The 12,479-nt window shown below is 45.3% G+C and overlaps 1 protein-coding gene across 3 annotated transcripts in view; it reads left to right on the top strand.

Moving 5' to 3' along the window:
- The window catches only part of Pdilt (protein disulfide isomerase like, testis expressed), a 29,742-nt gene that overhangs the window by 1,470 nt on the left and 15,793 nt on the right, over positions 1-12,479 (top strand). For 2 of the 3 annotated variants that reach the window (XM_034484091.2, XM_076941742.1), the window contains exons 2-3: positions 3,689-3,888; positions 8,363-8,569. In XM_034484091.2, the coding sequence (XP_034339982.1) occupies positions 3,696-3,888; positions 8,363-8,569 (400 nt within the window). In that variant the 5' untranslated portion in view covers positions 3,689-3,695. Of the gene's footprint in view, positions 1-3,524; positions 3,889-8,362; positions 8,570-12,479 lie in introns of those variants that run through there. The other variant, XM_076941739.1, reaches the window with a different exon arrangement.

Genomic DNA, 12,479 nt, shown 5'->3' with positions numbered 1-12,479 from the left:
CACAGGCAGAGAACAGCTGAGGGCATAGTGCCAGCAGGGCTGCAGAGCTTGAGGGTCTCCCAGAGATGATGCGGAGGCAAGCCTCGGCTTCAGGAACTCTCAATAGAAAGAGCAAGAAGGGCAGTGGGTGGTGGTTGGGAGGAGGGATTACATTCTCTCCACTCCTGGAGAGTGCAAACAGTTCATTTATCTGTCTGCTTTAGACACATGCTTTCTGCCATCACCCTGCTTTAACTGCTATGCTGTCCCCTTCTTCCATCATTTTCCAGTCTTTCCTCCTTGCTCTTGTCCCCTGCTCTTATCAGCATCTTTCTTTTTTGTCTCATCTACTTGTTTCCCAGCAGAACACAGAGACTCTAGTCTGTTTTTGTCACTTCTCTGTCTTCTGTGCCTAGAAGGGAGAGCAGCAAGGGTCATGACCTCAAAAATACTTAGTGAGCAAACCCATGAATGAGTGAATGTGCTGGTTTGAATAAAAATGGCCCCCTAGGATCATAAGGAGTAGCACTATTCAGGGGGTGTGGCCTCGTTGAAGTAGTTGTAGACTTGTTGGAGAAAGTGTGTCACTCGCTCTTCCTGCCCTGGATATGGATGTAGACCTCTCAGATACCTCTCCAGTACCGTGTCTGCCTCCATGGTATCATGCTTCTATGATGGTAATGGACGAAACCTCTAAAACTGTAAGGCAGCCCCAATTCAATGTTGTCCTTTATGAAAACTGCCATGGCCATTGTGTCTCTTCACAGTAATGGAAACCCTAAGACAGTGAATGAATGAATGAATGAATGAATGAGAAAGCAAAGTTGGCATATGCTGGCTCCAGTCTGCTTCTGCCCTCAGGGTATCTAGGAACCATTGCGCACAGGGCAGGGTTGGAAGGAACGAAGCTTATTTGGGCCGGGTGAGTTCATAAGAACTTGGCCAACTTGAGTGCTGGGGGAGAAACAGCCTTCTCTGAGAGGCTTTCAGTGAAACAGCTCTCCTATACTGAGGGTAACAAGGCCTACATCATGAGCTGGCACACACAGGCTCAGACAAGAAGGGACCAGTCCTACTTCTGCAGAAAATCTCAGTATGAGATTTTTAGGGTTTGGAGCTGTCTTGACATTGCTTTTGCTCTGAACTAGCCTCCCCCCCCCCCCATCACAAGGCTTTCTGGCCCCATGGGTATGGTGAAGGCTGATGGTGAGGGTGGTAGTTTAAATAAGATGAGCCCCATAGGCTCATAGTTTTGAATTCTTGGTCACGAGGGATTAGCACTATTTAAAAGGTTCAGGGGGTGTGGCCTTGTTGGAAGAAGTGTGTCACTTCTTTGAGATTTCAGAAGCCCAAACCAGCCCAGAGGCAGTCTTTTCCTGCTGTTTCTGAATCTGGACGTAGAACTCTCAATTTCTCCAGCACCATGTCTGCCTGCATGCTGCCATGCTCCCCACCATGATGATAATTGACTAAACCTCTGACACTGTAAGGCAGCCCCGATTAAATGCTTTTCTTTATAAGAGTTGCTAGTGGTCATGGTATCTCTTCAAGCAATAGAACACCGACTAAGACAGAGAGCTGGCAGATTCTGTTTTCTATGATACAGACCTGGAGCTCTGGAATCAGACACTTAGCATACATGCCTTAAGCTAGGGAGAAAGTGAGGTATGACACCCAAAGTTGTCTCCCTGACCCCTGACCTTCACACAGGCATGGCAGCTTGTAAACACCCACACAGACACACAAATATGTACACACACCATACACACACAAACAAAAAATGCATGAGATTGCCAGGAAAATTTGTATACTGCCTAGACAGTTAATAATACAAAGATGTTATTTCTATTTCACTGAATGTGATCATTGTACTATGGTCTCTATACTCTTAAAAATTCCTTGTCACTTAGAAGTTTATATTGAAATATTTATAGGTGACGTGTAGAATGCCTGAAGGATAAACTTCACAATAGCTCAGCAAAGAGTTTATGAGACTATAAATGGAATAATTGGTAGGGTTGTAGACCTTAGGAATGGGTGTCTTAAGGACACATAGGGCTATTTTCACTAGTTTGAACCTGTTCAAAATTTCCCAAGTAAAGAGTTAAAACAAGTTCAAGAATCCTCTGGGAACTTTTGAAGCACATAGATATTTGTGTCTTGTACTGGCTAGTTTTATGTCAGCTTGACACAAGCTAGAGTCACTGGGAAGAGGGAGCCTCAGTTGAGAAAATGCCTTAGTATTGGGCTGTAGGCAAGCTTGTAGAGCATTTTCTTAATTAGTGGCTGATGGGGGAAGGTCCAGACCATTGTGGGTAGTGCCATCCTGGATTCTATCAGAAAGACTGAGTAAGACATAAATATCAAGTCAGTAAGCAGAACCCTTCAATGGCCTCTACATCAGCTCCTGCCTCCAGGTTCTTGTCTGTTTTAGTTCCTGTCCTGACGGCCTTCAGTGAAGGATAGTGAAGCGTAAGCTCAGTAAACTCTTTCCTTCACAACTTGCTTTTAGTAATGGTGTCTCATCATAACAGTAATTAAGGCAGGTCTGTGGTGGCTTGAATAGATTTGGCCCCCATAGATTCATATGTTTCGATGCTTGCTCCATAGGGAGTGGCACTGTTAGGTGGTGTGGCTTTACTGGAGGAGGTGTGGTCTTGTTGGAGGAACTGTGTCACTGTGGGGGTGGGCTTTGAGGTCTCTTATGCTCAAGCTCCAACCAGTGTAGAATCCAGTCTCCTCCTGGTTGCCTTTGGATCAGGACGTAGAACTCCCAGCTTCCCCAGCATCATCTGCCTGCATGATGCCATGCTTCATACCATAAAGATAATGGACTAAACTTTTGAAACTGTAAGCCAGCCCCAATTAAATGTTTTCCTTTATAAGAGTTGCCTTGGTCATGGTGTCTCTTCACAGCAATAAAACCCTAAGACAGAAGTTGGTATTGGTATTGCTGTGATAGGCCTGACCACGCTTTGGTCCAGAGGAATGTGGATTTTAGGACTTTAGATTAGGAAAGCAGTGGAATGAGTTAAGTGCCTTCCTAGTGGGAACATGGAAGACAATAGTGTGGAGGGAGATTTATACTGTGGGACCTGGCTCAAGAGGTTTCATAGGATAAGAATGTTAGTGTGTAGCCTAGAGACTTATTGTGATATTGGTGAAGAATCTGGCTGCTTTTTGCCCTGGTCTAAGATAGTCCGAGGCTAAAATGAAGAAATTTAGATTAATTGCATTGACAAAGGAAATCTTGAAACATGCTAGCATAAACACTGACCGGTGGTTCACTCTTATGAAGAGTGTTTTGATCAAACGTACCAAACTGAGAAAGGCAAAATACAAAATGTATGGCTCAAGGGTTAAAGGAAGTGGTCTGGGTGGAGTTGGAGGGGCAGGAGGCAGCGTTAGTATTGGTAACAGGATGGTGGGAGGAGACCAGTCAGAGGCGCACTTTGGGATTCTGCAGTGGCACTCATTCTACAAACTTCTCTCCAAGTAGCTAGGAAACCAGTGGGCTCCAAAGGTCTGTGTTTGATTCCAGGCCTCGATGAATGGGAGTTGGTCTAGCTTTCATTATATAATCAGTGCCCAGGGGTTGAGGTTGCTCAGACAACCTTGTCTTTTGCTGTAGGGCTGCTGCCAAGAGCCCTGCATGCACCATGCTCAGGGCAGGTTTGAGAAGAGATATGTCCTCTGTTGCCCCCTGCAGGCCATCCATGGAACTGCTCTGGACACCATTGCTGCTAGTGGCTGCTTGCCTCTCAGAGGTTCTTGGCTCACCAGAGATAGACACCGGCATCAACATTTCCCAGCCTTTGCACATCCTGGAGGATCATAACTTAATGGTGTTGACTCCTGCAGGCTTGACCCAGACACTAAATGAGACCCGCTTCCTAATGGTGATTTTCCGTGAGTATCTGGCTCTGTCTCATTGATTTTGGGGACCACAGGGCTTCCATATACTATCAAGAGCATATAAAACACAAACATCCTGCAAGCACTCAGCTGGGCATTGGTCGGTCCCTGTAAGAAAGCAAAATTCTGCTCACTAATAGCTGTTTTGTCACAGGGGAAGGCTAACGTCTTTTTTCTTGAACCCTCTACTACTGAAATACATACAGCCTTGGCTCCTGCTTTTATGTTTTTAAATCACTCCAGTAGCAACCAACACGAACACTTCAAAGTATGTGAATGAACACTTCCCTTCACACAAGCAGAGATTATCGTCATCTAAAAGTGACACTCAATTAAAGTTATTAGGTTCCCATCACTGATTCTGTCAATACACAATTGAATTCAAAATGAGTTTTTGAAAACTGCCAGGCCTTCTAAAGTGACCATTGGGAAGACCATTTTAGGGAAGGCTTATAAATATTTTCCTCAAAAGTAATTGGACTTTTTATACAGGAGAATTTGGGGAAGATCTCAGTGGCTCTCAAATCCTTGGCCAGTCTGTCATCTTTCTGAAGACTCCAGAATTCAAGGTCAATGCTTGGAAGAACGTTTTCTTCTCAGGTCTCAAGCTGCCTGTGTCTAAAACAAACTCCAGTATTTTGGATTTGGTTCTGGCCAAACCTAACCTCCTGTTTGTTTCTCCTAACCTCCTGTGTGCACTGATGACATCACCATGCATTCAATGTCAAAGTCAGAAACCTCAGGATTATCCCCAAATTTGCTATAGCCTCATATAGAATGCAACTCCATACTCTATTGTTTCTGCATCCAAAACTCTGTGGTCCCCAGCTCTCTCCACACCGTCTGTCACTGCAGGCCTCATTCTTACTGTTCTCTGCCTGAGACCTGAAGTAGAGTCCCCTATGGATCCCATATGCCTTGCACATGCTCTCTGTAAGGCGCCCAGAGAAATGGGCTCCTAGAACACAGCTCTCTAGTTGTCGGAGTGGAATATTCTGGCTCCCATCTCTGGGCCGTTTGTCCTGCACTTGGTTCTGTAGCATCCTTCCTTCAGTTTTGCACTTGGACTGTGAGATCTAAATCTCTTGTGAGGATCCCCATTCTCTCATTCCCATTTAGCCTGGGGAGGACTCTTTCCCAGTCTTCTTCTTAGCCTTCCTTCTGGTACCATTTGCCAATCATATCAAAAGCACTTCTAAACTCGAATGTACTCTGGGGTAGGGAAACAAATCTTACCCATGTCTATCTCTAGATCTGGCACTATTGGAACATGGTAGGTCCTCACACATGTTGAATGAAGAGTGAATGAATGAATAACATTTTCTTGAGATCTCATTTTCTCTGTGACAATTCACTTGAATGAGTCAAAAAAGAGGGAAAGTCCACTTTTTGGTGGAAAGTGAACAAGCAAAGACTTAGAAGTCATTGTATTAGAACCATTTATTACTTGTCCCTAAGGCAAAGGTGGCATGGCAAGAATATGTTGTAGGGTTACAGGAGATACTGATGGTGATGATGATGAAGATGGTGATTGAGATAGGGATAATGGTGATACTTGGTGATGGAGGAGGTAATATTATAGAGGATAAATACAATAATGGCACTGGTGACAACTGTCTAGCTTAGCCTTGATTGCCTACTTGACATAGCATAGAGTTATCTGAAAGGAGAAGCCTCAGTTGAGAATCTGATTAGCTCATCTTGGTCTGTGGACATGCCTATGAGGTATTGTATTAATTATTAATTGATATAGTATGGTGAAAATTGTTGTGGAATATATCACCATTCCTAGGGCAGGTGGTCCCTGGCAAGCTTGTAAGCAGTGTATAGTTTACAATTTGATTCCTGTTTGAGTTCTTGCTCTGGCTTCCCTCAGTGATGGATTATGACCCAGAACTATAAGACAAATATATCTTTTTCTCCCCAAGTTGCTTTTGATTAGAGTGTTTTAGTATAGCAAAAAAGGAGTAACTAATACAGAATAGAGATTATTATAAAGGTAGTAATGTGTTGGGTTGGTCTGGCCCTGCTGTGTACTCAAATGCTAAACACTGGCCCCCAAGATCTGGTTACCACCAATGAGCAGATCCTCACTTTCACCAAGTAATGCTATGTAACCTTGCTCCCCAAGTTAAATGGTCAGTAAAAGGCTAAAGCCTGTGATTTGGCAGTAGATAGAAGGAGGAGAGTTTTCAGTTACCTGGCTGTGAGTTGCAGGTAGAGAAAGAAAAAGAAGAAAGGAGACCAAAGAGGAGGAAGCTGCCATGAGAGGAGATGGACCATGAGCACATGGCCAGGAAAAACAACCAGTAACAAGGGACATCTGGCTGGGATGTAAGTGGAACAGCTCCAAAAACCTCTCCAATATGGGCTTACATCTTATAAATAAAATACCTGGATTGTGTGTCTTTTATAAAAGCTAGCTACAATTTCTAATTCCCTTTACAGTAATGTTGATGGAGATGATGGTAATGATGATAGAGATTAAGATGTAGGAGATGATGCTGATGATGGAGAATGATGACGGAAATGATGATGTAGATGGTGATGTGGATGATGGTGGTGGTAGTGGTAGTGATGGAGATGCTGATGGTGATGATGATTGTGGTGATGAAAAGGCATTAGTGATGAGAGCTGTCATGGCTTTAACTATGGAGGTGATAATTTTTAATGGACATTTATCAAACACCTGCCTTACAGTGATGCACTCAGTACCATGGTCCCCATCTTGCCCATGAAGCAAGTCTAAAAAAGTTTAGAGTCACACAACTAACTGGTCTCAATTTAAAACCCAGTCTTGCACCCCAACAGCTGCTCAATCTGTCATGTACCACTACACCATCTTGAGAAAATGTACTTATCTACTCATAAGTATTTGCTGAATGCTTGCAGTGCCCCAGATGTATTCTCAGCCCATCTTGAGGCTAAAAGTACTATGGAGAAAAGAAGGGGTGGGTGGGACGAAGTCTGAGAGGCCTATGTCCGTGGCAGCAAGGTCTTTCTTACCTCCATTTCAGACACCCCACTGGGCTGTGTGTGGAATCTCTAAATGCCCCAACATTTGGCAGTCACCTGAGGCTTCTCCTAACTGATCACATGCACCCATAAACTCAGCAAGCATGAGCCCAGCATGATGAGGTCCACAGGGAAGCTGGGAGAGTCCACCGAGCAGAGCAACCAGCTTGCTGCTGGCGATAGATGGGTGTGATGAAGGTGTCAATGTGATGAAGCAGACAGGAGGCACAGAGTCTCTGCTTCCCATCCATGCTCTGGAGTTTAATGAGGATGATCATTCATTCACTCAGGATCCAGTTCTGAGCCAATGACTGGCAACAGGGACAACACCAGCTGTCATAAGGCCCAGCTTCCCAAGCTCTGCTTTATGACACATATATCTGTCAGATGTGGACTTGGTCACAGCTGGGAAGTGACCTGCACTCTCCAGTGTGCCAGATGGAAAAGATAGAATGTTCTGGCTCGAAAGGGAAGCTGTCTCCCCCAGTCCCGACTCAGCACAGGTCTCTGCCATGTGACATTAGGGACCTGCAGTCTGATGATGCCATCAGGAAGTTTACCACCTCATCTCCTTACATTCCAGAGAGCATAGCCCATGCCATGACCAAGGTCAGTTCTCTGAGGCTGATTTTATTAAAGAACCCCCACTCACCTCGCTGCCCAGCTGTGGGGACAACCAAGGATTCCAGAATATCAGATACTCTAACAGAGTACCAGGTCCCTTTGGCTACCCCTTGGCAAGGTGGTGGGATCAGCGAGGGGAGTGAGTATCCAGTGTACCCTGCCCATCACACACTCCTCTCCTGACTTTGCTGTGGCGTTCTCAGTCACTGCAGGAGAGGCACAATGACTGTTTAGTTCCAATACAATCCACCAGATGGCGCAAATGAGCTATATCGCTAGCCTTTAATTTCCGACACCCCCCCAAATTACATCATTTTAATAACAGTAGTAATTAGAATGTATTGTGTCTTTATTATGTGATAGACATTAATCTAAGTGTTTTTACATGCCTAGTGAAAGTTTAAAAGACAGGAGTTCTGCAGCCAGCTTGAGTATGTCCTGGTATGAGGGCTTTGGACAAGTATGTGGTTTTGTTGTAGCTCAGTTTTCTCACCTATAAAATGGAATAATAATAATAATAATAATAATAATAATAATAATAATAATAATATCATCTACCTCAAAAGATTATTGAGAAGGGCCTTGGTACCTATAAAACCCTTAGAAAATACTAAGTACCATGTAACTGACTGTTAAATTAATTTCACTTGATTCTGATAATCTCCCAAATCATTCCATCTCATAATGTATTTGTCTCTCTGCCTGTCACATTTCTGAAACCTACTCCTTAGCTGTGAACACAGGAAAAGCCAGGGGATCCCAGGACAAACAGGATCAGAAAGGGAAGGGGAGAGAGAAACCTAGTTTATCTTTATATTGCTTCTTTCAGACAATCCATCTTTAAAACAGTCCAGGAAGCTGGCTAAGGAGCTGGGCAAAGCCGCAGAGATCTTCGGGAAGGGCAAGAATGGCTTGGGCTTTGGCAAAGTGGACATCACCGTGGAGATGGAGCTTAAGCAGGAGTTTGACATCACCCATGTCCCGGAGTTGAAGCTGTTTTTTGAGGGCAACAGGTTAGAACCCATCAGCTGCAAAGGTAATGGTGGTGGGGTCAGGTGATTCCTGCTCACAGTCCAAGGTCAGATGTGGGACTCTGGTCCACATGCCTCTCGTGATGGTGGTAGGGTCAAGTGATTCCTGCTCACAGTCCAAGGTCGGATGTGGGACACTCTGGTCCACATGCCTCTCGTGACCCAGGCTCTTTCTATTTGTTGCTCCAACTTGATTTGAGCCCTGGAACCATCTTCTTTTTCTTCGGTATCCAGATGCAGGATCTGACCATAGGTGGTGGGCATGGCTGGAGAGTGGCAAAACTACTCCTGTTTGCAATCTGTTGACTGGAATTCTGATCCATGATCCCAGTCAAGTGTAAGAGGGCCTAGAATACGGCTCAGCTCTATGTCTAGAAGGAAAATGGGACTTGGTGATCATTCAGCTGCTTCTGCCACAGCTCTCAGCCAGGGAGGGGAGCACACGCTTTAGACTACAGACCAGAGCTGCTTTCCAGCTACACTTTTCTACTGTAGAGGATTGTTAACAGGGAAACACTGTTGGCCCAAAGAGGAGGTTGCCAGGGACTGGGGACATAGCTTTGATAGCAAAGTGTTTGCCAAGGACCCAGGTTTGATCCCCCAAACCCCTGTGAAAAATGCAGGATTGGTGATGCTTTCTTGTAATCCCAGAGCTGGGGAAGTGGAAATGGATAGGTGGATGGGACTAGCAAGCCATGGAGGCTAGCCCATTTGGTAACTTTTAGGCCAGTGGGAGGCCCCGTTTTAAAAAAAAAAAAAAAAGTGACTGAAGAACATGTATGGTTGATTTCTGGACCTCTAAATGCACACACACACACACACACACACACACACACACACACACACAACCATGTATATACATACACATAAACAAACAAGAGGGACTGCAGGCACTAGAGCAAAGGTGGAAGTGGGGTGTCTACCCAGTACTTTCTTTCACACCGTCATTCATTGCTTTATTTGCTGGCAAATCTATTCACAAACTCAGCAACTGACACTTTACCATGATGATGAATATATCTGGAGAATTATGTGTCTTAGCACGTGTCATAGCTGATCCTAAATTTTAAGTATAAGTAGATATGGGATGTGTAAACAGATATGGGATAGACAGGGGCAGCAGGTGGATGGGTGGACTCACTGCTGGGTGGAAGAATGGATGGATGTGACAAAACTGGAGGAGAGGAGTTCAGCAGGAGGACACTGAGATAGCACAGTGCTGCCAAGACCAAGCCTGAGTTCAATTCTTGCAACCCACAGGGTGGAAGAGGGCAGTCTATGCCTGCGAGTTGTTCTCTGACCTCCGAAAGCAAGCTGTGGCACACATCCTTGAATACTGAATTTATAAATAAGTGTAACAAAAGAACCAAGCCCACCCTCTACCAAGCCTATAGAATGGTACCACGGTATATGCGTTGAGTGGCAGAATCAGAAAACAGGCACTGGCTATTACAGGGTTTGACACTTCTGAAGTCGCCTTCTAAGCAGGGAGCACAGGAAAAGCCCAGGAGCTAAATGAGCCAAACAAAGGAGCCAGCCCACCTCAGAAGATGGAGAGCAAGTAGACGGGTTAGCTTTGAACAAACCTGATGGAATGGTTCTGCAGGAGCTACAGAATTAGACTTTAGGAGCAAGGGATGCAAGCTCATTGCAGTTCTCAGGATGCTCACAAGAGGGCGTAGGAGAGACTCTGGGCAGGGTGGCTGGGAAAGAGCTTCACAGGGAACTTTATGTAACAGACCATGCAAACTTCGGTGCCCAACAGTCCAAATGGGGGTTGGTGGTGGGAGTAGTGTGTGGAACCAGAGGAGGGATGTGGCAAGAGGGATGGGATCTGATCGTTAGGGATGCTGAGGAAGGATCCTCAACAACAGGGGTCCACCTAACCCAAGCAAGGGCTCTGGATGATGTCTTGGCTTCAGGGAGCACCATGAAGAATGAAGCAGGCCTGGTGTACTTTGTGCAAACACACACCTACGCATGGCATAGCTCAGGTGCTGGCTTGCCCTTCCCTGTTGAAGGACAACTGAGGCCTGATTCCATCGAGAGATGACAAGATGATTGTGTTGTAATTTCTACACTCCACGTGAGGTTGGCTGAGAAGGTACTCGAGGACTCCTATGTCTGGGGTGGGGGGTGACAGTGAGTTGTTGAGACTACCTCTGCCTTGGAGGAGGTTTTCATCTCCTCTTCCAGTAAGTCCTCCCTGACTGCTTAGGACATGCAGCCTGTTCTTCAGCTGTGTTCCCACGGTATCTGTGCATTCCGATCAAGAGATTGTCTCACAAAGCACTATCTGCTTTGAAAAGCAGCACCAAGACAAGGGTGAGCTAACCTCCCTCCTTGGGTTCCAGCCTCTGCAACCAAGTCCTCACCTTTTGCCTTAGGAGGAGCCAATCCCTCTTGTCCAGCCTCAGTTTCCTGATCTTGAAATGGGGCATGTGAAATCTCTACCATCCCAGGCTGCTAGGAAGACAAGGCTATGTTTGCAGGGCACACAGCCTGACAGATCCTTGCAGACAGCACTGACTTCCAGGTGCCTTTATGCTTCACAGCCCAGCCTGGCAATGACTTTTGCAGCTGGCACACAGCAAAATGGAGCAACTTCTACACAGTATCCTAGCTGGGGCTGGCAAAATGGCTCAGCAGGTAAAGGTGCTTGTTGCCAAGCTTGGCAACCTGAGTTTGATCCCTGAAACCCACACGGTTGAAACCAACAAGCTGTCTTCTGACCTTCACACAAGCTCTATGGTACCTACACACTGGCACCCATAAATAAATACATTGAAATATTGATTTTTTTTTTGTTTTTACAAAAACAATACTCCAGCTAGTAAGCAATAAAATCATAGATTTTTCTGGAAGGGGATGTGTAGTAGGTATTTTAGCCTTATGAGGCAGAAAACCTGTCACAGCTGCCCACTTTGCTATGCACTATGTGAACAGACATGACTGTATTCCAATAAAGTTTTATTTATAAAATCAAACAGTGGGCCATATTTGGTTCATGGGCTAAGTTTGTTGAGTGCTGATCTACATTGTGCTGTGTATTAAATAAATAGAAATGTTTATTATTAAATATTAATTTTAGAACAATTATTTCTTAATAGCTGTTAAGTCTAAACAAAATGAAATTACAAGAGCCCAGTTCAGGGAGGCACACAGAAGAAGACAACACATATTTCTGGGCTTACTCATCTCCCTCTTAATGTTACTTACCAAGCACAGAAAGGAGAAATGGGATGCCAGGGGAGCCCACTCTGAGTAGGACGTACTTTGGCTGTGTACTTGAGCTAAGCTGTAGACCTCAGCTTACATTTGCTCATTCTAGACAGAATGAACAATGCCTACTTGACAGGACTCTTTGGAGCTCCAAGAGGAGACATGACTCTGTGCACCACCTGCAGTGTGATTATTATGAAGCCTCCCTCAGGACGCAAGTGGGATGTAGTCCTTGCTGGGTCAAAGCTCAGTCCTGTCCTATAATATGCAAAGACTGATGGTGAGAGACTTGGCTCTGTCTGCCTCCCCAGAGGAAGGAGACACAAACAGCCTCTGGGGCCTCGATTAGTGATGCATTCGCAGCTTGTGCTTGGAAATATGCAGCCAAGTTCTGGTGCAGTCAATCATTGACACAGCGTTCACACCTGAGTTGCTATCACCGTGTCCTCTGGCATGCAGTCAAGAGCCAGGGGAGGCACAGTGTCTGGCAAGGGCAGTGCCCAAGCTGCAGGTACTTGGGAATAAGATGCTCCAAAGGATCTGAGCTCCCCAGGCTCCAGAGCACCCAGCAGAGGTTGAATATCTCAGAAGAGGAGGCCTGGGAGAGACTCCTCTCAAGCTGGCTTTCCTGGTGGTCCGCTCCTGCATTTTCTTTCGTTTTGTTTTTCTTTCTTGTTGTTTAGTTTGAGCACC

Source organism: Arvicanthis niloticus, chromosome 1 (genome assembly GCF_011762505.2).
Source record: "Arvicanthis niloticus isolate mArvNil1 chromosome 1, mArvNil1.pat.X, whole genome shotgun sequence".
Classification (NCBI taxonomy): domain Eukaryota; kingdom Metazoa; phylum Chordata; class Mammalia; order Rodentia; family Muridae; genus Arvicanthis; species Arvicanthis niloticus.
This window is presented reverse-complemented; position numbering and strand designations above follow the sequence as displayed.